General features: G+C 42.1%; 2 protein-coding genes across 3 annotated transcripts; one reads left to right on the top strand and one right to left on the bottom strand.

Annotated features, from left to right (window-relative positions):
- Positions 1-366: 366 nt before the first annotated feature.
- RPS7 (ribosomal protein S7) lies at positions 367-7,362 on the bottom strand. The gene is made up of 7 exons (XM_032184981.1): positions 7,321-7,362; positions 6,658-6,739; positions 6,252-6,323; positions 4,618-4,761; positions 3,033-3,097; positions 1,070-1,220; positions 367-485 (listed from the first exon to the last, which is right to left on the bottom strand). The coding sequence occupies exons 2-7, from the start codon at positions 6,730-6,732 to the stop codon at positions 408-410; spliced, it is 585 nt and encodes a 194-aa protein (XP_032040872.1). The 5' UTR covers positions 6,733-6,739; positions 7,321-7,362; the 3' UTR covers positions 367-407.
- An 8,133-nt stretch (positions 7,363-15,495) lies between these two features.
- On the top strand, positions 15,496-24,711 carry RNASEH1 (ribonuclease H1). 2 transcript variants are annotated; one of them, XM_032185210.1, is made up of 8 exons: positions 15,496-15,614; positions 15,745-15,923; positions 16,968-17,162; positions 17,755-17,854; positions 18,332-18,386; positions 19,488-19,572; positions 20,925-21,049; positions 22,954-24,711. In XM_032185210.1, exons 1-8 carry the CDS (start codon positions 15,505-15,507, stop codon positions 23,029-23,031), a joined length of 927 nt encoding a protein of 308 aa, XP_032041101.1. In that variant the 5' UTR covers positions 15,496-15,504; the 3' UTR covers positions 23,032-24,711. The 2 variants fall into 2 exon arrangements, with proteins under 2 accessions (XP_032041101.1, XP_032041102.1); XM_032185211.1 differs by having other exon boundaries at positions 15,497-15,614; positions 15,745-15,878.
- The last annotated feature ends 10 nt before the right edge of the window (positions 24,712-24,721 follow it).

Genomic DNA, 24,721 nt, shown 5'->3' with positions numbered 1-24,721 from the left:
CCCTTCTTCGGATATGTCATTGCTCCATGTTTCAGAGGTCACAATATCTGCTATGTAGAATTCTTCTAGTGTCAGGAAGGTGTTGTTCTCCAACTGACAGTCTTAGCACAAAAAACTCAGGAGTCCCTCTGCTCTATGGTAATTCCCCACTTCCTCTGTACAAGGAGTCTCAACACGTTTCATTTTATTTTTCTAGGCCGATTCTTTTTGCAGACTCTTCTGTCCAGAGTCACATTTTGACCAGAAAATGTTGGTGGGTTAGTACTTTGATACACAAATGCCACTCATCCAGAAAGCAGAGCAGTCTCGTGAACTGGTTAATTCCCACCTAGTTTTACAGAATTGGAAATTTAAATGAAATTACTCTGTTATATGAACAATTGTTTTATTCAGCCATCTTTTGCGCTTTACAGCTGGAATTCTGGAAACTCAAACACCACATCTTTGCCTGTGAGCTTCTTGTAGACACCAGAAAATGTTTCCACCTGTGAAGACAGACAATCTTGTTTATATATACCGTACAGAAAAATAAAATCATTGTTAACACAGTTTAGGTATTACACCGTTTCCCACTGTATCTTCATATGAAACCAACTCTTAGGCTGATTCTTTTCTTCCAGAATAAAGTAACTGAGCATTTACATAGAAAACAAGTGTTTTGCAGAAAATATTTACAACCTCCTTCATTTACAAGCAGGAGACTCATACATCTAAGTTTTCTTAAACGTGTCCCCACAAAAAAAAAAAAATGATCAAGGACTTAAGCAGATGTGCTTAGTACAGCCTGAAGATCAAAACTAAATGCTCTATGCTAGAAACAATTAACCCCCCCCTTCCCAATAAGAAACCAATATTAACTACTTCACAGTCACGAAGGAGGTTTTGACAAGCTGAACTAAAGCTTTAGTTCAGAACTGCTTTGCATCATCTTTAGCATTTCCTTCCAAAAACACCAGGAGCTCCTCCATTGCCACAAGTCGAAAAAGCTTTAGCCAAAAGTCTTTAGCTGAGAAGTTTTGTAATTAATGCAGCCATGTCACCCCATTCTGAATAATTTAAGTTTCTTTACCTTGTGTTCAACATTATTCTGTTGTGCTTTGTCCAAATGGACTTTTATAAGTCTGCTGCCGTCCAATTTTACACGGATTCTCTTGCCCACGATTTCACTCGGGAAGACCAGATCTTCAAGAATAGCATCGTGCACTGCAGTAAGCGTACGGCTGAAATGCCACATTCAAATCATTAAAACACGTCCGTCTGCCAAATTCCCTAGTCTGCCAAATTCCCTAGTCTGCCAGGGCTTAAACCTTCACCAGCATGCTTTTGCTGAAAACTCAGTGTTATAGGATTTTTGATTGTTTTGCTTTTTTAAATGGCGCGTGGTGACAGTTTTACAGCTTTTATTTCTCCATGATCTGCGAAAAAGTTCTATGCTGCTTGCAGAAGTTTGGAGTGCATGACAAAAAAAAATAAAAAAAAAAATCAGTAACTGGGTTTTGATCTATTAGATCACAGGTTGCTGTGCCCCGACAGGCCTCAAACACTATTTCTACACATTTAAAGAAGATTTTGTTTACATCAAAACTAAGTCGTCCCACCTTTACTTCTGTGAGACATTCACTGGAAGAGTAAGCATGCAGAATATAAACTACATATAGCACAATATGCTCACAGGATAGCCAGTTTTGAGAACAGTGGTTTCTTCATCTACCTAAACAGTTTGTGGTGTATTACAGGAAAAATCTAGCTGGTAAGTTTAGCCTCTGCTTAGAAAACATGGACTACACTTGTGTTCTTGAACTTGCTCTTGAACTGTCAAAGACAATAATTAGAAAAATCCAGGTTATTTTGTGTACGAGTCTAGATGACTAATAAGATTCCCAGCTTCCCCATCTGCAGTTTCAAGGCAGAATCACTAATAGCAAAGAAACGTTTCTGTAGCTGCATTTCAAACTTCCAAAAATTGAGATAGTGAAGACAGACCAACACCCATCACGTTTCTACACTTTGCAATACACATGTCAATTTTACAACCCTACTAGTCTGACCTAGTGTCAGGCTGTGAAAGGGACAGCCCTGCACACTCTACTTCCTTCCTGCTGAACACAGCAGCACGCTGACCAGGTTCACATCCAACTCCTCCAGCCAGCCTGCAACACTAGCTGTGTTGCACTAGCACTCTGTAACAGAGGCAAAGTCCTCCACAGGCAGGACTGACAGTAAGTACTACAAAACTGCAACTTTAAAATCCATGCCTGAAAATCTCAGAAGACAATTTAGGTAGGACCTGAGTGTAGTACTGGGACTGCAAGAAGCTACAGACCATGCTATGTACCATGAAGAGGACAAACTTTCAAGAAAGGAGCTACATTATGACACACTACAATAGAGAACAGTATAGAAGAGGCATTAACATAGTAGCGTCCTGTAACTACCAATACCTTAAAGACACTCAATAAGCAGGGATGCCAGTTAACACAAAGGACTACAGTACTGCTGCTAAATTCATGCTCTGCAGAACTACTTACACTTACATCCTACCTCAACTACTCTCCCTCATTGCACCCCTTCAGTATCATAGCCCTGTCTTTTCTACATCTATCATGTAATGAGACTCTCCCTACAGTTTCAAAAAAATATCTTGTCAGCACATTGTGGAAACACAGACAGCTGTGAAGGTCACTTAGGCCACTATTCTGGTCACTGTTCTTAAGTCACTATTGCTGGCTACAGCTTTAATGGGAAATACAGATGAAAGTTCCTCCCAAAATGCAATACACTGCTCAAAGACTGGCTACTTATGCACCTTGTAGCAGCCAAATGGCAAACAGTATTTCAACAGTGTTATAATGTTAATTTGTTAACAATGTCAACAATGTTAAAATGTTCTTTCCGTCTCACAGAAAGAACAAGACCACCCAATCATTTAAGTGACTAGTCAAACAACAAAAAAAAATCACCTACATGTTACTTCAGTAAACCTCCAAGTTACAAAAGAAGTCTGTCATTCTGCGTTAATGTAACTTGCTTACCTCCTGGGACGCTTCTGCTTGTTTTTTGTGCGGCTTTTTCTTGTTGGCTTGGGCAGAATCCTCCTCTGTCAATGGAAAAAAAAAAAAGTGAAATGTTATTTCACAGTATGTAGCGTTCAGAACCAACTTAAACTGCGTGCTCTGTAACTTATTTAATTTTTAGGAATCAGAGACACAAATCAACAAAAAATTGAGACTTCAGTATGCCCAAAGCTACTTGCTGAAATACTAGCATAGCTTTACTTCTCATCTATCAATGAGAAATTATTTCAGTGCATTGAAAATATTCATATTGCATTACTCTCACCCCCTACACGTACAGCCAGGGTGGTTTATTACACTGCATTAATAAGCTGAATGGATTTGGGGGAAGAGAAATCTCAGTTTCTAGTGGACTAAGTTTACTCCCCTGCTTCAAACTAAAGGCTATCTCAATCCCACAGACAGCTAGGTGACACCTGAGACAGAGACACTGCTCTGAATTATGCAATCTGCTACTCAATCCTGATCAACCCCTGGTTTAAGGTATTCTGTTCCAAGGACATAACCTACAAATATTTATGACAGTTTAGATGATTAAGACTTATTTTCTACCTCCGTATCTACATAGATGTTTTAACACCTTGAGTTTTAGATGCAGTTGCAGCCAACTACAGTACTTTCAACTAACACATCAGAGCTTCTCCATGCCTGTACACATAGGGTGGCACTATAATCCATGCTGGCTCGTGTCACATTCAAAAACATTTCACCTTCAGAACTGCACATATTCCGTTTTAAGATATGGATTGCTATACTGACAGGGAATTCTCCAGCACTGAGAATAAGCAAGCCAGAAGTACTTCATTAAAAGTTTTTGTTCACAAAGACTCAGAGTAAGGTACTCTGGCAATACTCTTAAAAGTATTTCACAAAATATTTTTGCTGAAGAGGTGCAGTCTAACAACTAGTTGTCCACCCTGTAGACATATCTCCAGAGTTTGTTTTCCCCCTTTGTACTGCCCACAGAGCCATCCATCACCTTTTTGTTGTTCAGCTCTATAAACTCAGAACTGCAGTTAAGTCACTTCATTAAGGTCTTCTTTTCCTCTGCCATTAAATTGAACGTTAAATGCTTATATTATGCAAATGTACCACGGCTACTATTAATATTTGCTGTCTTTCACTTTCAAGGTTTGCTTCTCAAACTTCTGAAGGAGAAGGACACCAGAACAGGAGTTACATCCTCTTCCAAAAAACCTTCCCATCTCACCAACAAGTTCACATAGCCTTGGCTCCTAGCTGAAATCATTTTAGTTTACATCCACAGAAGGACATTCGCTGCATTTCCTGCTGGTACAAAAACACGCATTGTATCACTGTTACCTTGAATGGACAAGACAAGAGCAGCAGTAGAACTCTGGAACAGGTTATCCAGAGAGGCTGTGGAATCTTGATCCTTAACTGTTTCCAAGACTCAGCTAGACAAAACCAAGGCTGACCTGATCTAATGTTGGTAATAGTCCTGCTTCATGCATGAGAGTGGACTAAATTACCTCCAGGGATGGCTTCAAACTGAAGTTTTTGTTATTGTAAAGGGTTTTACCTGAGCAATGAACACCACATGCTTTCCACTGAATTTCTTCTCCAGCTCACGAACTAGCCGCACCTGAATCTTCTGGAAAGATTTCAGCTGAGGAACAGGTACGAAGATAATGATGGCTTTTCTGCCACCACCCACTTCTATTTCCTGTAATAGAAGTAAAACGTTACCTAGGGGTTGAGAAGGAATGGTTAATTTGATCATGAACCCTCTGAACACTGACATTTGGTAGCCTTGCCTACAACTTTTAAAAAAAGAAAAAGCATCGAGGGGAAGTACCTGCTTTCATGCATTTAAGCACAAGGATTGAACAGAAAAACCTGTCAGAGCACTTGCTATGCTGTAAAACAGTGCTGCAAAGCTCATTGCTTCAGCAAAGATTCTAGCTCCCTGAAGCCTACCATCACACCTGAGATGTTACTTACGTCCTGACACAAAGTTTCAAGAATCATTTGCCTCTAACAGACTCTAAACAAAGATTACGGTAATAGCTCTTGGTTTTGAGTACCTACTTCATGGCAGTGATATTCTGTCCACTATCTGAATCACTACTCAAAATTCTTTCACCTGCAAAAGTCAGTTTTACATCACACCAACAACAGAGCATTTTCTCTCACAATTGTTCAAAACCTAGGTAAGTTGCAGCAGCTTACAAGGCACTTCTCTCCTGAATCTAAACAGGGACACGCTCATTCTCCCACACGTTTGTCACCAGCAGCGTTCTCACGAGCTAACTCTGATGCCCATAAGGTTTCTCTATAAGACAAAGTAGTTAAACTCAGTAAATAACAGACTTTTTTTTTTTTTTTTTAATGATTCCTCATTGCAGAGGGTAGATACTGATGCATTCAGCAGTAAATGAGCTTTTCAGTAGGGCCCTGAACTCCACTGAAGTTAACGCATATACCAAGCTGACTTCTGCATTCCCACAATCTTTAACTTGACTCTAATCAGTTGTGCCTTTGTGCATGTGTGCATGTCAGTGGGCTTGGGAAAGAACCAAAAATCAGCCTAAGTCTCTGGCTACAACAAGCAGCTTCAGAAGTTCCACCCAGTCCCCTGGTCTGACAAATTCTAACGGTGACTTTCTTCCTTCTGTTGCCTCTTCAAACTTAGACTTGAAAAACAAAAAAAGAAAGAAAAGCTAACCTTCACAATCAAGTCAGCCTATTATATTGATCCATTTCTCATCTATCACTTGTTGCCTAAAAGAGGACTTATAACAACCTAACTTTACAAAGAGTATAGCAGTTTATGTTCCTGACAAAGATTTCATAACATCTGCATTACTAAGAACCACAAAAACATTCAGATCTCAAACCCAGTTTGCAGAGACAGAACATGGAACTTACTATTAACACATTTACTTCAAGCACCAAACTGCCATATGAGTTTTTACAAGGACTTATCAGACCAACTCCTAAAGAAGAAGCTACTACGAAATCATACACGTTAACAGCCAATACCATAAGGTAAACCACAACAGCATACAGAAAGCCATCACAGGCTACGTACATGTACAACTAAAGACACCATTCAACTGGTGTGTTAACATTTGTAAATGTTAACAACACACAAAGCAAGTTACCAAGCAGTTCTTATGGAGAATCTCTCTTCATGGAGAACATCTGGCCTACCTTTGCTGCTGTGATGTTCAACTCCCGCAGCTGAGCCTTTAAGTCAGAGTTCATTTCCAACTCCAGGAGAGCCTAGAGAGAAAAAAGTTTCAGAACAATCCATTATTTGGTGTTCAACTCATTTTAAAAAAAAAAAAAAAAAAAGAACTTGAGAACAAAGTCTGTCCACAGTGGTAGAAATGAGCTGTAAGTATTTTTAAGCAAAGAGTTTGCTTCCTGTAGATCACACTGACAGATGCAACAAACTCAACTGGTGGGAACACTATCGCAGTTCTTAAGGAAAACCAGGAAAGAGGAACACATTTAGACAGCATCAACCCCAAAGTTTACACTCTGGAAAACTGTCAGAACAGCATCTCCACAACATGCACTTAGTCAGCGAACAGCAGAATGAAAACACACATACCTGGGATATACCCGACTCAAATTCATCTGGCTTCTCGCCATTAGGCTTCACAATCTTTGCGCTAGAGCTGAACATGGCCTTTCTGCAATGCAAAACAACATCTCAGTCACCCACAGCAACACACCTTCTGCAACAAGCACAGCGTTACAGCTGACTCCGGCCTTTCAGCCGCACACTTCGAAACGAAACCAAGGAGCACCTCACATCCACACGACTCCCGCTGCAAGCGAAGGTGACCCCAGCAAGGCGAGGAGCGGCTGAAGGGCTGAGGAACGAGGCCTCCGCTTACACCCTGGCGGCTACCGTGGCCCAGGAGCGGCGGGAGCCCCACGTGCGGCCGGACAGGGCGCCCCTCACGGCCCACAGGGCTCCGTGCTTGGCCCCGGGGCTCTGTGCCAGGCCCCGGTCCCCTCCTCGCGGCCCGGCGGCCTCCCCTCAGCGCACACCCATGGGACGAGGGGGAGGGGGAGGACAACCCCCGGCGGCTCCCTCCCCACAACTCCGGGCTCCCCGCGCCCATCGGGCCCCGGGAGGGCCCTAATCAGGGGTATCCCGGCCCCGGCGGGCCCGCGGGGCGGCCGGCCCGGCCCTCGGCACCATATCGCGGCGGCAGGGGGCGAAATGGCGGCGGCGGCCAGGCCCGAGCGGGGCCCGAGCACCTACCTCGCTCAGCGCCGGCCTAGGAAGAGGGAGAGTTCTCGCGAGAGCGGCGCAGATCGCGGCTCGCTCCGAGCGCCCCGCCCCGCCTGTCCCGCCCTAAGGTGAAGCCAAAGCCGGAAGAAGGGCGGGGGGAGCCGCCGGGCGCGCAGGAGAGAGCGGAGGGCTTCCGCCCGGGTGACGCCACAGAGGGTTCGCCGAGTGCTGGCACGGCGCGCGTGGATGACAGCAGAGGCAGTGGCGGGGAGCGGGCAGGGGCAAAGCGCGGAAGGAGGGGGGGGAGCGGAGGCGCCGCGCATGCGCACTACGGCCGGCGGGTACAGGCATTGCCTCTGCCTGTGAGGAATGTGGTGTCCTTCCATTCCCTCACAGGCTTTTTTTTCTTGTTTTTTTTTTTTTCTTTTTTTTTTTTCTTTTTTTTTTTTTCTCCTCTTTTCTCTCTTTTTTTTTTTTCTCTTCTTTTCTTTCTTATCTTTTTCTTTTATTTTCTTCTTTTTTTCCCTTTTTTTCTTTTTTTTTTTTCGTTTTCTTTTTTTTTCTTTTTTTTTTTCCCCCTTTTTTTTAGGGAAAGCCCCCCTTCCACCCTGCCTTTCCCCATCATGCACACCCTGCTTAATCCTGCATCCCCTTGGGCCTGGGGAGCATGAGGTGGGCTCACTGCCCAACTCCCCTCAGGGGTGCAGTCTCTGGTGTTGAAATACATTTTGTGTAAATAAAATGGGGTCTGGGCCTGCGAAGCCTGGCACAGCAGCTAGTGAACACCAAAACCCTCAGCAAAACATGCTGCTACCTCTTCTGGTGCTCCCTCACCCGCATATAATGCCATATAAAAACAGTAGCAGCTCGCTTACACACATAAAATACCATATAAAAAACAGAAGCCACCAGCTTTAAAGCAGCATGATAGTAGATGATCTTTCTTCAGTACCCACCATTTCAACTCTCCATATCCAGTTTAATACATAAAGTTAACCCCTGATGTTCAGCCCCCTCCTTGGCCCAGGGAGGACGTCTTTTCAGAAGCCAGAGGCTCTGTGGCAAGGAGTTACTAAGTAGTCATTAGAAGAGAAATAATACGAGTCGTCTGCTATGTTCAGGTGCTAACTCAAAATACGAGTCCTGGGCTCCCCGTACTCTCTCATCACTGGAAGCACTTTTTATTATATATGGTTTTATAACAAAAGCAGCACTATTAACTAAGCAGCACTATTAATATTAAGTTGCAAGCTGCTAAAATACAATCATAGAATATCCCAAGTCAGAAGGTATCCGCAAGGATTATCAAGTCCAGCTCCTGGCTCTACACAGGACCACTCAAAAATCAGACCCTGTGTCTGAGGATGCTGTGCAAATGCTTCCTGAACTCCAGTAGTCTCAGTGCTGTGCCCACTGTCCTGGGGAGCCTGTTCCTGTGCACAACCACCCTCTAGGTGCAGAATCTTTCCCTTACACCCAGCCTGACCCTCCCCTGTCCCAGCTCCATGCCGTGAGGGAGCTGCAGGCTGCCATGAAGCCTCCCCTCAGCTTGCTCTGCTCTGGGCTAAGCAATCCAAGTGACCAGCTCTCCTCAAATGTCTTGCTCTCTAGACCCTTCACCATCTTCATAGCACTCCTTTGGACACTCTCTAATAGTTTTATGTCCTTCTGATATTGTGGTGCCCCCAAACAGCACACACTACTCGAGGTGTGGCTGCACAAGCACAGAGCAGAGCTGGACAATCCCTCGACCAGCTAGCAATGCTGTGCTTGATGCACCCCAGGACACTTTGGCCCTCCTGGCTGCCAGGGCACACTGTTGATTCATATTCAACTTGATGTCAACTGAAACCTTCAAATCCCTTTCCACCGTGCTGATCCTCAGCCTTTCATCCCTCAGTCTCTCTGTACATATAGCCAGGGTTGCCCTGTGTCAGGTTCAGAGTCTGGCAGTAGCTCCTGTTAAACTTCATGCAGTTTAGGCAAGGCCTCCCTACCCTCAACCTAGTCAACAGCTCCTACTAATTTAGTGTCATCTGCAAACTTAGTATTCACTTTAAACCTGCATATAAATCATTTATGAATACACTGAAGAGAACAGGCCCTAAAATGGAGCACTGGGGAACCTGACTAGTAACTAGCTGCCAGCCTCATGTAACCCCATTTACTATAATCCAACTTGTCAGCCATCATATACCGTATTTGTCTAGTTGTATGCTGGACATTTTGTCCAGAAGGATTGAAAGTTTTTTTGAAATCCAAAAAGATTACATCAGCTGGCTTCTTTTGGTCAACTAGATGGATGACCTTGTCATAAAAGGAAATTAAATTTGTTAAGCAGAACTTTCCCCTCATGAACCCATGTTGGCTGGGACCAATGATTGTGTTGTCTTTCAGGTGTTTTTTAATAACTCCTGTAATAATCTTCTCCATAATTATATCAGGCACTGAAATTGAAACTGACAGGCCTGTAATTACCAGGGTCTTCTTTTTGCCTTTCTTGGAAATTTGGACACATTTTCCAGCTTCCAGTCATGTGCAACCTTTCCAGATTTCCAAGACTGTTAAAAAATAATTGCAAGAGGTCTCACAATAACATCAGGCAGTTCTCAGAGTAACCTGAGATGAATTCCGTCAGGCCCCATAGATTTACATGCATCCAGCTTCAGAGGCAAATCCCACACAGGTTCGGGGGCAGCTGGGAGTTTATCATTACTGTGGTCATGGTCCTCCAGCTCAGGGCACCTGGGGTCCCAGAGCTCACCATCAGTGTTGAAGACAGAGGTGCAGAAGGCATTAAACATCTCTGCTTTGTCTATGTCCCTATTTATGAAGTCACCAACTTCAAGTAATGAACCGATGTTTTCTCTGGTCCTCCTTTTGTTGTTAACTTTTTAAAAAGCCCATTTTATTGTCCCCCACAGTAGTGTCCAGCTTCAACTCTAACTGACCTTTGGCTGCACAAATTTTCTTCCTAAAATGGCAAACAACATCTCTGTAGTACTCCCATGTCACCCAACTACTGGCCATACACTTTCTTCTTCTCCCTAAGCTCTAGAAGGAGATCCCTGCTCAGACAAGCCAATCTTCTGCCCTCTCTGCTTGAATTCTGATATTTTGGAATTGCCTCTTCCTGTGCTAAGAGGTGGTACTTAAAAAGTCACCATTGCTGGTGGACCCCAACATCTTCAAAGGCAGTTTCCCAGGGAACTAGTTCTCTGAACAGCCTGAAGACCTGTTTGTATCAGCTGTGTTGTATTCCCAGTTAACATCTGGCAAATTGAAGTCACCCACACAGACAAGGAGAGCTGATCTAGAGATACCTCTTAGTTCTTCAGTGAATAATTAATTCACTCCATTTTTTTTCATGTGCATTCAGGTGAATGCACCTGGCTGTGCATCTAAAATGGAGCTAAAACCTTGCATTGTGGACCAGGGTACCCTAGGTGTGACAGATTCCCTGCTGAAGGGCAAGTCCCATTCTGAAGTAGGTGTGCAGCTCTTGCATGCACTGCTCAGAGAGGCTAATGTGGTTCAGAGCATTGATTCAATGCTCAGATTCCCTGAATAACCCTAACAGCAGCCAATTTTAACATGTAATACCACATTCAATAGCGAGTGCTAATCTAATAGTCTGTTACAAAATAAATAAATAAATTAAATAAATAAATAAATAGATGCAGAAGTGGAGTGATAGGCTCCTGCTGTAAACAAAACACTGTCAAGAACACCCCCCCACACACCAATGCTAATTAACCAAAGCATCTGCAGAAGGCAGCCTATCCTATTTTCTAACATTCTGAGGCTTTTTGCTAAATTTCAAATAGTCGGAAAATCAGAGTGTTCAGCACTCATCTTTCCTTGCATGAATTCACAGGATAGGAAAAAACTGCCCAACTCGTACTGACATTCAGGATTAGTATTTATAGAGATGTGAAATTATCTAAACAGCTATGATGAGGATCTGACTAAAGAGTAAAAAAAAAGAGAAAGATAAGTAATCATCTCAGCATTCCAGTAGTCTGCATTCAGTTTATACTGAGAAATCCTTTACAAGAAGCAGAAAGACTAGATGATGTGCAGATGGATCAAAATTGGACTGTTCAGAGTGTTAATGAAGAAATCCCATCCCCATCTTAGTGCTACTGAATAGACCAATGTGAGAATTGTGAGAACAAGGTGCAAAGAGATGTTTCCTTACTGACACCCACTATTAATGAGGTTCATATGTCAGGCAGACTCAGAATGGACCAGGTGAAGAAGTGGAAAGCTGTGTTACAGAAGGACCCCAACAGCAACAGGACAAGGTCTTATGATGGTATCAGTAAAATGATTTAGTATATTAACTTGAAGAAACAGAAGGCAAAACTGGTCAGGGTCATAGCTAACTAAAATCAGAAGCAAAACTGAGTATGTTACCAGCTCACTTCTCTGAAAGAGGCTTGTGTAACCAAGCCAAATTATCAGTGCACATTGGTAGACTGTTCCTCTAAGGGTCCACTAAAGACTGTAATGCTAGGGGATTACTGCTGTGCAGCTTCATTGACACATAGCTTTACATGGAAGCCTGGACAGGTTTTTTGTTCTGCAAGATCTTGGTTCCAAAAAGTAGGAAAACCAATACCTCCTTTTCCTCTCTTTATACTTTTAATCAACATAATCAGTTGCCAATATAACTTACATTCGTAGGGTATACCAGATAAAGTGATTACCTAGTGACCTACCTATCTAACAGCTTAGTTTATAATAGAAGATGCTTCCTTCATTGAGGTCTCATCAAATTTTGCTTTAAAAGCTTCTGAAGTGAACCACATTTCAATTTAATCATGTTTCAAGTTAAAATATTTATCAAAGAAGATTAAAATGTTTAGCAAATGTATACATTATGTGCATTAATGTGGGACAAGCCACACTAACATTTACAGTGAGTTTAAATAAAAGCATCTTACAGACATGCTCATACTTAAGCGATGAGCGCATTTTTGTGTACATATATCAACTCCTATTTTTTCTGCAGACTGTCAGTTATAAATACAGAAATGACTGCCAAGAAAATATGTTAATAAATGAATAAATCAAACAAATTTTGGTTCACTTATCTTGTGATAGGCACGATAGTAAAAATGCCAGCTGCCACAAGAGGAAAGAGATCGTCTGTCTTACCACTACAACACAACAGCAATGAGAAATCAGCAACAGATATGCCGCAGTAAGGATAGGGCTGGCTGATCATATGTAGCCTCACTTTTACCAACTGGGAGAAAAAGCTATGAAGGCAATGTACACAGTACTCAGTCAACTTCAAGGCCTTTTTGTTTGTTTGAATCTGAATTCTGCATGTTGGTCATGATAGCAGAAGATCTACTGTTCAGTCCTTGCCTGTAAATTGGATGTATGAATCTGTCTGTTCAACCCAAGAATTAATGAGTGCAGTAGAAGGTCTTTTCTTTCCCTGTCAATTATTGATGGTTGCTCTTTTATTATAAGACAAGTTATACAAATGTGTAAACCTGTAAGGAATAAGAAACCCATCTGCTATAAAAAGGCATAATTCAAAGAAAAGTAAACCAACTAAAAATATCACAAACAAGTAGTGAAAAGCCTGACAGTCTCAGTGGAAACCTTTACAGAGATAATTCATGGAAATAATCTTGATCTGAGAAAATCAGAAGTAAGCATTCTGTACATAAGAATAGCATTAAGTCTTGTGAATATCTTGGACGAAGCAAGAAAAAAATGCAGTAAATGTATTCTGATACCACTCTGACCAAATTATTTTTGTATTCTACCGAGATCTGTCAAAAGATGCATAAGATCTTCTCCCAGTACATGATCCTGCTTGACATGAGGATATGGGACAACAGGTTGTGGCTGAGCATGGCATGGTATGTGGAGCTGGGCAACCGTGGGAGGCTCCCCTTCTCAATGACCCCAATGAAGGTGATGCACCCAGCCACAGCTTCTCCCTTCCTCTGTGACACCATATACCCTGCATGCAGTTAGCTATCACATTTCAAGTCAAGCTAGCCAGTTCAAAAAGTCATGGAACTGGAGATAGGATGGGATATCTGTTCCATGCTGAGATATGTGGGATTTTCAAAGCAGTTGAGTCTGGGAAACAGTTTAATGACCTTCAGGTCTATGGCTTTTAAAGTACTAAATATGTGGAAGTTTGCACCATCTTTTTGTACTTTTCATATTTTTCGTTCCTTCTGCAAATGCTTTTCAAGATGAGAAGAATAAACTGGGATTGTGCAACAGTCTGAGGGTATACTCATTCCTGGGTGGTGCTCAATTCATTTTAATGACTTGTTAAAGACCAAGATTCCACTGGAGCTCATCACAGGAACGAGATAATTAATTAGGTGGGCAAGGAAGAGCTTTAACTGAAGACACCAGTGAGATTTCATTGTCTTTTAGTAGCTTGAAGTAGCTCTGATCCTTTGCATGACTGCACCAAGTTTTATTTACAGGGAGAGCAAAATCTCTTATTTTTGGAGGAAGAGTCTAATACAAAAATTGAAGCAGGCAGAAAGACTGTGGGGTTCTCCACCCAAAATCATGTTAAATGCTGCAAATACCACTTCCCACCATAAATGGAGGATGCTTGAGTTATCACAGAATCACAGAAGGTTGGAAGGGACCTCTGGAGGCATCTGGTCCAAGCCCCTGGTCAAGTAGGGCCACCCATAGCAGGTTGCCCAGGACCATGCCCAGGCATTTTTTGAAGATCTCCAAGGAGGAGATTGCGCAGCCCCACTGGGAAACCTGTGTCAGTGGTCTGTCACCTGCACAGCACAGAAGTGCTTCCTGATGTTCATGTGGAACCCCTTGTGTTCCACTCTGTGCCCATTGCCTCTTCTCCTGAGACTGGGCACCACTGAAAAGAGCCTGGCTTCATCTTCCTTGCACCTTCCCTTCTGGCATTTATAGACATTGACAAGATCCCCCCTGAGCCTCCAGTTCTCCAAGCTGAACAGCTGTAGCTCTGTCAGCTCTTCATAGGAGAGGTGTTCCAGTCTCTCAGTCATTTTGGTGGCCCTCTGCTGCACTCTTTCCAGTATATCCCTACCTCCCTTGTATTGGGCGGCCGCAAACTGGACACAGCACTCCAGGTGCAGCCTCACCACTACTAAGTAGAAGGGAAGGATCACCTCCTTTGACCTGCTGGTAATACTGTGCCTAATGCAGGCAAGAATATCACTAATTTTCTTGGCAGCAAGGGCCCATTGCTGGCTCTTGGTCAACTTGGTGTCTTCCAGAACCCCCAGGTCCTGCAGTGCAGAGCTGCTTCCCAGCTGGGTGGGCCCAGCATGTCCTGAGGGTGCCTGGGGCTGTTCCTCCCCAGGGGCAGGACCTGGCACTTCTCCTTGAACTTCACAAGGTCCTTGTCAGCTCATCTCTCTGGCCTTATGGGTGCTACCTGGGCGCTTCCTCCCCTGGGTTTAATGCATTGGGGAGTTTCTGGACTGGGATTACAGCTTCATGAGAGAAACGCATGTGCCTGGGCTTTCTTAGTGAGCACGTTTTGTAAACTTCCACATGGCTCCCCATGGGCAGGAGCTGATGCTTGCTTTAGTTGGCACCGAAAACACAATTCTTATGATTTTCAATAGCAAATGTTTTGATGTGTAGGGCTTTCCTTAATGCTACTTTCAGTTCCCTTAAAACGTCTCCGTTGCTGGAACTGCGTTGTTCCATAAAACTCATCTGACATGAATAAAATAAAATAAAATAAAATAAAATAAAATAAAATAAAATAAAATAAAATAAAATAAAATAAAATAAAATAAAATAAAATAAAATAAAATAAAATAACTTTTGTCCCCCCAAGAAAAAAAGGAAAAGAAAAAAAAAAAAAAAAGGAAAAAAACCGCAACCCCCCCCACACTTTTAGTCCCCCAAAGTAATAAAAACAAACAAGCAAATAAATATAAGCAATTGTATTTCAGTCACAGTGAAAAGAACACAGAAAACATTTTATTTATTTTATTTATAAACCTTTTATTTTTAAACGCGAGCCGTTTCCCTCCCGCTCGCTCAGCCTGACCCCCCTCGCGGCCCGTAGTGCCTCGCCGTGCGCGGCTCCTCACCGGCCGCGGCGCATGCGCAGCGCGGGGTGGCGGCGGCGGCGGCGGCGGCGCCGGGGTGGCGGTTGCGGCGGGGCGCGGAGGGGCGGGGAGGGAAGGGGGCGGATGGCGGCGGGGCGGCGCCATGTTGCGCTGGCTGGTCGCGCTGCTCAGCCGCTCCTGCCTGGTCTCCAAGGGCGGCGCCATGTTCTACGCGGTGCGCAAGGGCCGGCGGACCGGCGTCTATCGCACCTGGTAAGGCCCCGCCGCCGGGGAAGGGCCGGGAGCAGCGGGGCTGAGCCGAGCCGGGCCGGGCCGGGCCGGGCCGGGCTGACCAGACCTGACTTGACCTGACATGACGGAGCCGCCGGGCGCTGTGTTGCAGGGCGGAGTGCCAGCAGCAGGTCGACAAGTTCTCCGCCGCCAGATTCAAGAAGTTCGCCACCGAGAGGGAAGCCTGGGCCTTCGTGAACGGCGGCACCCCCGGGGAGCAGCAGCAGCAGCAGCCTGCGCCGGCAGGTAGCTCGCCTCCCCTCGCCTGGCTCCCTGCGGCCATAAATACGAGTAAATACCCTCGTAAATATGTTATACGTGTTGGGGTTGGAGTTAGAGGGTCTTTAAGGTCTCTTCCAGGGAAGGACTTGGGGGTTCTGATGGATGAAAAGCTCGACATGAGCCAGCAGTTTGCGTTTGCAGCCCAGAAGGCCAGCTGCATGCTGGGCTGCATCAACAAGAGGCATGGCCAGCAGGGCAAGGGAGGGGATTGTGTTTACTTGGCCCTGGTGAAGCCCCACTTGGAGTACTGCATCCAGGTCTGGGGCCCCCAGCACAAGAAGGATGTGGAGCTGTTAAAGCGGGTCCAGAGGAAGGCCACAAATATGATCAGAGGGCTGGAGCACCCCTCCTATGAAGAAAGGCTAAGAGAGCTGGGGGTGTTCAGCTTACAGAAGAGAAGAGTCTGGGGTGACCTCATCACAGCCTTTCAGTACTTTAAGGGGTTTTATAAAAAGGATGGAGAAGGACTTTTTACTTGACTAGATAATGATAGGATAAGGGGGAGCGGTTTAAAACTAAAAGAGTGGAGATATAGATTAGAGGTTCGAAGGAAATTCTTCGCTCAGAGGTGGTGAGGCACTGGAGCAGGTTGCCTAGAGAAGTTGTGGATGCCCCATCCCTGGAGGTGTTCAAATCCAGGTTAGGTGAGGCTCTGTGTAACCTGATCTAGTGAGTGTCATCCCAGCCTATGGCAGGGAGTTAGAACTAGATGGTCCTTGAGGACCCTTCCAACCCAGGCTCTTTTATGACCCTGTGATTCTAAGATTCCAACCTGAGCTGTTCTGTGAGTTGGTATGGGTTTGTTTGTGCCGGGTCTGTGTTTGTTTAAAGGCTGTTAATTGAGACTCAACTTCACTTTGAGCTGGAACTAAGAATGACTGGGATATATGATCATATTTTTTTCCATAGTTTTTTTGGGGGAGGCATCATTTTAATAGATTGACATTGCCAGTAGGTATAAACAAAATTGGTGTCTTGAGTTGTTTTGAATAAAACTTGATCCTATATACATAGGTGGGGTTTTTCTTCTATTTTTTTCTTTTTTATTTGAAGATGCTCATGGTCCTTCAGCTGTAATACAGGAAAATACTAGCCAGAGAGAGGAACCAGAAGAAGACCTCTTCTCCTGCGGTACATGTAAAAGGCCATATGAACAGTCTGCAAATGAAGAACATACTGCCAAACGTGCAAAACATGATGAGGTGCACTTGGCACCAACAGTCAGTGGAGATAAATTTTCATATATGGGTAAAGTCTGTCATTCTTCCTGTAATTCATTTGAGCTGTTTGTGTTCTTTTATAATCAGCAGTGTAACTATTAGAAAGCTTTTAGGGAGGTTTTCTATGGCAGCACCCAGCTGCCATAGTGTAACACTGTTGGTTTTGCTTTTTAAATGGTAATCTGAGCCACCATATATTATTTCACGTTGTGTTTTCAATGTAATATAAATTGGCTTTAAGTGACATCAGCATACAGCTTTATCAGGTTGTTACAATTGTGATTTTTACATGCATCTAGATTACAGGCTTGATTTAAATATAGGCGTAGCTGGCAAGTTTTAATGTTGACTGAAGAAGACAAGAACTGTAGAGAGAATTTGGAACTTGGTGCAAAGATGCTTCGGGATGCTGACTTATTTGGGAGCAGTGAGGGTGTGAAGCTGCAGTGGGACTTCTGGTGTTCTGCATTCCTAATTTATATGGGTAGTTTCTGTAGATAACATTTTGAAGGGTTGTTCAAGGAGTTTGGGCATTGATCTGCTAGCAGACATTTCCTTCTGCTTGAAGAGCCTGTGTCCTTGAAAGACTGCTTGAACTTCTGCTTTTGGGACTTCTGCAGGTGACTTTGCAGTCGTTTATACAGATGGTTGTTGCTCGGGTAATGGACGTAACAGGGCACGTGCCGGAATAGGTGTCTACTGGGGACCAGGCCACCCTTTGTAAGTAATCGGGTGGCTTCTTTTTTGTATATGCTAATACTTGTTTTGGGTGTTGTTAACAGTACTGGCCTCCTTTTGAATATAAAGTCCTGCTAGTGAGACTTGTCTTAATGATAGTGCTGTTAGAGTAATGAGTTACTGCAGGAAGACAGAAACCAGCTTTTCTAGGAAGTAAGGTTGTAGAGAAAAATGATTGGAAATAATATTTTTAAGAGGCTAAAGCTGGAATACAAGGGATGCAGGAAGTCTTAAAATCATTGTAGTTGTGCACAGTAGACAGCAAGAGTAACTACAGATTGATGGCAGGTGCAGATATGCAGGTTGCACTGCGTAGGAGAAGTTAGAATCTAGAATTCCCAATCGTCTCCTTTATAAGACAAAAAAATATCTCTGTTTTATGTATGCTTCTAATATGTAATGATTGTACACCACTGATAATTTTGAGTTACTAATCTACTATTTGTTCCTTGGATACAGAAATATCAGTGAAAGACTTCCTGGACGGCAGACTAATCAAAGAGCTGAAATACATGTAAGTAGTAAACATCCTAAAATGCTTCTGCACAAAGAAAGCAGTAGTATGCTCATGATTATTTCAGTTCTGGCCTTCAGAAACCAGTTAGTAAGCTGTGAGGGAAGTACACAAAATGCCAGGAGTTCAGGACTTGAAACAAATTAGGTTTTACTGTTTTTATTGCTTTCAGACAGGCAGTAACTCAGCTTGAGAACTCCCAAATGTCATCAGGCCAAGCACAGATATTTAAAACAACCTTTGCATTAGGAAAGTTCTCAAATCTCTGTAGTATCCTTTGTATTATTAATGTGCACATCTCAGACTTTGTGTAACGGCTGCTTTAGTTGTGGTTAAGAGGATAATTGCTTTCTTACTGTGTACGGTCAGAGTATCATATTTCTTTGATAAATATAATAAGTAATTTTCAGAGTAGCTTCTGTTACTTTTGAAGTAAAATTCTCTTGGCATTAGCAGATTTAGTCTTCCTTCTCACCTAATCTTAATTCTTGTACTGCTGCTGCCTGCACAGTGTGGAGGTAAACTGAAAGGGGAAGCTGATCTCCTTAAAAATGGCAAGAAGTTCCTTTTAGTGAGGGACAAGCAGAGCTGATGGGTTTGCCAGGGTTCAAACTTAGCATTGGAGAGTTTTTCAGCTCTACATTCAGTCCAACCCACTTCTCTTATTATATTTCATAGCACCAAGAGAAAAGCACAATCTACCTTTTAGGGGTTCCAAGCAGTTGGAACTTGTATGCATTCTTGTTCTATAAAGTTACAAAGATGCCTAAAACTTGATGTGCTATTGAGAGAGCTTGGGTAGTTACTCAAATGCGCAGAGAGCTGCTCCTGCAGTAAAGAATTGAACATCAGATTTATTTTTTTTTTTTAAATGCTAGGTAAACTTAAGTTGCTTTCTGTTTTTCTGATTCATTAAGTGATCATCTGCATGCGTAATTTTGGAAAACTATGCTGTAAAGCATGATGGTATTCAGTGATGGAGAGACTGCAGTAATATTCTTTCTAGTTCTTCTGTATTAACATCAGGTACTTGGCTGGTATTTTAGTTACATGTGTTCAAAATCATGTGTTGAATTGTGCTTCTGTTGAAATGTTCTTAAGGCAGCCTGCAAAGCAATTGAGCAAGCAAAGAGTCAGAACATCAAGAAACTAATTATCTACACTGATAGCAAGTTCACGATTAATGGTAAGTTGATGGTTTTCCTGATTTTTCAAAGGTGTTGTGCACAATTTCATCACATACGGCCCATAGAACTTAATGGGGCTTGGGGAGATGAGTATAAAGATGAGAATGCCTAACAGAATTCAGTACTTTGAGAATATTGGAAGGATGATCTGCTAACTGTATGAGATATAATTAAAGACAAAATACCTGTTACTGGGAAGAATGAAGAAGTAGCTAAAGGATTTTTGTCTTAATACATTTGTTACGACACACAGTCTAGAAAAATGTTGTTCATGTACATGCTGTTAAGGATGCACTCAGAAGCTGGTGTAGTGAGCCTGTAGTTTCACTTTGGTTTTGGGTTTGGTTTGGAATGGAGAAACTACACAAACTTGAAGTACAGTTACATTTCCTGCTTTTCACGTGTGGAGAGAAGCAATAGAAAATTCTGTAAGTTGTTTCTTAACATTTACTGTCCTTAATTCAACTTAAAAACCAGAACAGGGGCAGAACACGAGTCCTTGATACTTTGCTTCTAATCAGAACCTCTTTCAGACACACACAAGCTAACAGAATTTGAAATGAGCAGGAAGTGACAGGTCCAGCAACTCGTTCGTTAACCAAAGCTATTCTGTATATTTATCTAGTTTGTTTGTTTGTTTTAATGTGAGGAAAGCAGGCCTGCAGTGAAGTATAAATGGATATGATTTGGCTTGTTTTTTAGTGGGTTCGGTATGCAAGGTCCATGATTCTTTGATTCAGGTCTTTTGTTATGAAAGCAGTAGGGATGTCTCATACTGTCCAGAGCAGCAAAGAGATTAAAAAAACAAAAAACAAAAACAAACAAACAACAAAACAAACAAAAAAGTCTTTGTTTAAGGAATACTATGGAAATTTTGCTGGCCAGCAACGGATGGCCAGAATGTTAGATCTTGTTCTGTAGAAATCTGTGCATGTGGTCCTTTTTTAAAATGTTCTGTTTAGCTTGCAGAAGTCTTAATATGTCTGTTATTTCAATGTCTGTCTCTTCAATTTCTCAAACCCAATTTGTTCCAGCTTAGTGTACAGTCAAGAAAACCCTTAGCTTCAGTTTGTTGAAGTGCGGGTCATAAATGGATGTGTAATGTGTATGTAACATTGTAGTCTTCAAATATCTGTTTGGGAAAACATTGGCAAGTAACTGAAGCAATAATGGAAAAACACAATTCTGAAAGACAGTAGCAGGGAACCAAACAATGTCTCCTATATTTGATGTCTTTGCCTGAGACTTTGTTTGGAGTTAATGCATTGAAAGACCTGTTAAATGGTTGTTTGCTGCATCGTGATCTTTGCTGACTTCTCTGATGTTTTATGGTAATACTCCCTGTGCACAGGTATTACGAGCTGGGTTGACAACTGGAAAACAAATGGCTGGAGAACAAGTTCGGGAGGAAGTGTAATAAATAAAGAAGATTTCGAAAGACTTGATAATCTATCAAAAGGCATAGAAATTCAGTGGGTGAGCATCTCATTTCATGGTCTTAATGACATCTTAAATACTCTTGTAAATTCTTATCAAGTATGACTGTAACAAAGAATTTTATAAGATGTTATATTGTACATCTCTAAATACAGTAAATCTGCTTGTTCTTTTTGAAGTAAGTAAGATGGTCACTTCAGTGTAAGCTAGCCTCTTGTAACTACTATTTAATTTATTGAAACACATGTTTATATTTTTGTTGCTGTTTCTCTTGTTACTACTTAGAAGACATCTGTAATAGTTACATCTGGTTTTGGAAACGTGAGCTTGGAACATAACTGTGTCTTCTTGAGCTGTTTCTCAACTCCTTGATTCGCTTTTCAGAATTCTCTAAATGCTGGTTCTTTCGTTTAACTTAATCACGAGTGTCTTTAAACAGGGAAAATTAAGACAGTATACCCCAAATAAACTAACTCCAGTTTTCTGTACCGTAACAGCATTTTTTTCCAAGAAAAACTGGGTGCAGAAAGGTCATTAAAATATCCATTGTGTTAGTTTCAAATTACTTAGCTCTCTAGTAGAGAAGTAAAACCATGTCTATACATGTATTATTGATAAAAGGTATTTTTCTGTAACCACTAATAGCAGTGCTAAACATCATAGGGTATGTCTTCTCCTCCCCACCTCCAAATTTGCCTCTAATTGCAGTAAAGGAGTGCTGATTCTAGAAGTACGTCTCTGTACCATTGACTTCATGGCCACTAATGGCATATTTATTGGACTTCTGTGTCCACTCTGTAGAAAACAGAGTGGGGTAGTTCTTCAGCATGCTCTTCTACAGGGGAAGTCTGTTGCAGATGTTCTGTCATTCATGTTGTCTGTGTTCCAGAGTTCACAACTCCCACTAGATTATGTATAGTTACTCTTATTGTTTATTGAGTAGTAAAAATCTAAACCTAAGGCTGAAGTTCAGCTGTGCGTAGTGTATTTTATATTAAAAAAAATGTTTTATGTACATCCATTCCATCTGAATCTCTCGAACTTTGAGAGACGCTTTATTTCCAGAGGAGACATGTATTCAGGCACCTTTTTTATGGTAATGGATCTGCTGAAGCAGAGAGTTGTTCTCTCACATCCTTTCACTTCTCTCTCTTACAGCTGCTGGTAGTGGCTTTTACCCTTTCTTAAATACGTTGCCACAGTTCAGCTGGTGCAGCTGTGTTCTGTGGTTGGTCTGTCTTAGAACTGTCTGTGTGTGGCACAAGACAGCCCCTGGCTGCTTCTCACAGAAGCCACCCATTGGAGCCCAAAGCTAACAAAACCTTGCCTAAGAAACCTAATACAATCTCACAAGTCCTTCATATTTGTCTTCTCTCAGGTCTTGTCAAACGACAAGCCTGATTTTCTTACTTTCTTTCTCCCCTATCCACCCTTACTTGTGACAAGGATTGATCAAGGGCTGAAAGTATTTTTTGTTTCTTATTTTTAAGGATGAATAGTAAAGACATCTGAAAATCAAGAGATTGTTTTCATATTCTGTTGCTGTATTCTGAGTGCTGTAATCACCGAGGCTATTGGTTTTAGTGGTATAGAGGTCTCTGGCTTTCTGAGAAAAGGTTAGCTTGGTTTAAGCATGGAATGCAGAGGGATTTTCTTTCTGCTGAAAGTAGGACTTTTGAGTTAGTGTCTAAGTCTTGCTGCTGTTACCTACGTTTCTTAGGTTAGGTGGTCCTTATCCAGCCCACCACTTCTCATAGCGGTGTTTTTCATTATTTGGCGATTCAGTTCTTGCTTATTGAAGAGACTACAAAGATTACTGGGAAGGACACAGTTCCCATGTGAGGCATGGGAACAGGAGGGAAGTACATGACCAAATTTCATGGATATGCTTTTTTTCCTTGATTTCTTCCATACTTAACACTCTTGTATTTTTGTCCTGACAGATGCATATTCCTGGTCATGCTGGTTTCCAAGGGAATGAAGAAGCTGACAGACTGGCAAGAGAAGGAGCTAGTAAATAAATGTTGTGACATATTGGGACTAGAGACTACTGCACTTGCAGGAAAAGGACTAACATTGCAGTGATGATTCGAACTGCTGTTCTTGTTCCGGAGTTGAACTTTGAACTGTGCTTATTTCTGGCCTGAAGCGCTAACCGTACACCAACGGTGGGAGAAGAAGAAGAAAAAAATCAACACGTTGTATTCTGCACTTTTTGCTTTGCAATCAAGTCAATATTTAGTTGATGATATACAGTGTTTGCTTTTTTCTCCATCTTAACCGAAGCGCTGCTGTCAGTGTCTTTTAGCAGTCTCATAGACGTTTGGATTCACCAGACTTCTGGAGAAATTACATTAAATCTTTATGTGTTCTGTATTTCCCTCTTATAATGAAATAAATTAATTTTTTTTTTTGTACAGAGATATATATAAACAGTGCAAAGTCATTGAGGGGTGTAGAGTGTTGGTTGGTTTGGTAAGAGATAATAACCTAACATGGAGATATTAATGTGCCTTGGCATTCTGACAGCAGCAGTAATCTCTCTGCAGGTAGCCTTGCAATGCTCACATGTGCCTCACAGTATCGCCAGTGACAGCACCTTCATTATGTTACTTGCTGTTGCTAGTTGGCAAGAACAAATTAAAAACCCAGGTCACGAGAGAACTTGAACAATCAATTTTTACTGTTCTTCTCTCTAGCTGCTCTAAATGTCCAAGCTCTTTGTTTCTGGCTTCCTGTCTCCAATATGTCATTATTTTAATGTGTATGGGTTCTCATTATCATTGTTTAGCTTCCTCTTCACTGTTGTCCCAGAGGTAATAATTGGCCATTTCATCTGAAATGGAACTAGAAGATGATCAGCTTCTTCACATCTTCCGGGTGTCAAGTGTTTGACTTCTTTTTTTTTTCCAGTCAATGATGAGACTAATGGAATGGCTAATGCGCACTTGAATTAGAGAGTAATTACTACTAATCAACAAAAGTTTTATTTTCTGTGCATCTATATAGGAAGAGCAAACATTTGCAACATTATTGTTATCAACTTCTTTGTAAGACACCTTAATGCTGCTGAGTAGTAGGGCCTAAGCTAGAAGTCATTGAATCTTTTTCGTATTTGTTAATTGCTGTATAAAATGGTGGAGCTGCTGAAGCTTGGTTTCTTAATGGTTCTCACTTCCTTTACAGTATTCTTACTGTGGCAAAGTGCATGCTTCTAGGTATGTAGTGTCACGTGAATTGTGATGGAGCTAGGAAACTGGCTGGCTATGCTATTGACTAATAGATGAGTGAGGTTTTCTTTTATTTTTGCATCCAACATTGCACAGCAGTTCCGTAATTGCACCTGTAGTGGTGAGGTAGTACCCTGATTAGATTTTGCCCGCTGCTTTTTTTTTGGTGTATGTATAGATGTGTATATACACATATATACACACAATTGTCTTGTTTGTTTATTTTAGAAGTTAGACTTTAAGGAAAGCACGTAGTTGTCCCTGATCAGATCACTAGTTGAAACTGTTTAAGTGTGACAAAGTACTGAAGAGGTGTCATCTAATAATCTGTGTATCATACATCTCACGGTAAACATGCAGATCCTATTTATTGTATAGAAATCTCTGTTGATTCAAGCAGTGGCTTTGAAGAAAATGTGTAAATAATGATGGGCATATGGTAACAGCAGTATAACACTGTATTGTATTTAAGTTACTTTAC

The sequence above is a fragment of the Aythya fuligula genome, chromosome 3, assembly GCF_009819795.1.
Source record: "Aythya fuligula isolate bAytFul2 chromosome 3, bAytFul2.pri, whole genome shotgun sequence".
In the NCBI taxonomy this organism is placed as follows: Eukaryota; Metazoa; Chordata; class Aves; order Anseriformes; family Anatidae; genus Aythya; species Aythya fuligula.
This window is presented reverse-complemented; position numbering and strand designations above follow the sequence as displayed.

Bases quoted from the DNA above. Each gene is read 5' to 3' on its own strand.
- RPS7 (XM_032184981.1), bottom strand. From the start codon at position 6,732: ATGTTCAGCTCTAGCGCAAAGATTGTGAAGCCTAATGGCGAGAAGCCA. The intron at 6,324-6,657 runs GTATGTGTGTTT...TTTTCTCTCTAG, and splicing joins TTGAGTCGGGTATATCCCAG to GCTCTCCTGGAGTTGGAAAT. The intron at 1,221-3,032 runs GTAAGCAAGTTA...GTGGCATTTCAG, and splicing joins AAGCAGAAGCGTCCCAGGAG to CCGTACGCTTACTGCAGTGC.
- RNASEH1 (XM_032185210.1), top strand. From the start codon at position 15,505: ATGTTGCGCTGGCTGGTCGCGCTGCTCAGCCGCTCCTGCCTGGTCTCC. The intron at 19,573-20,924 runs GTAAGTTGATGG...CCCTGTGCACAG, and splicing joins TAGCAAGTTCACGATTAATG to GTATTACGAGCTGGGTTGAC. The intron at 21,050-22,953 runs GTGAGCATCTCA...TTGTCCTGACAG, and splicing joins AAGGCATAGAAATTCAGTGG to ATGCATATTCCTGGTCATGC.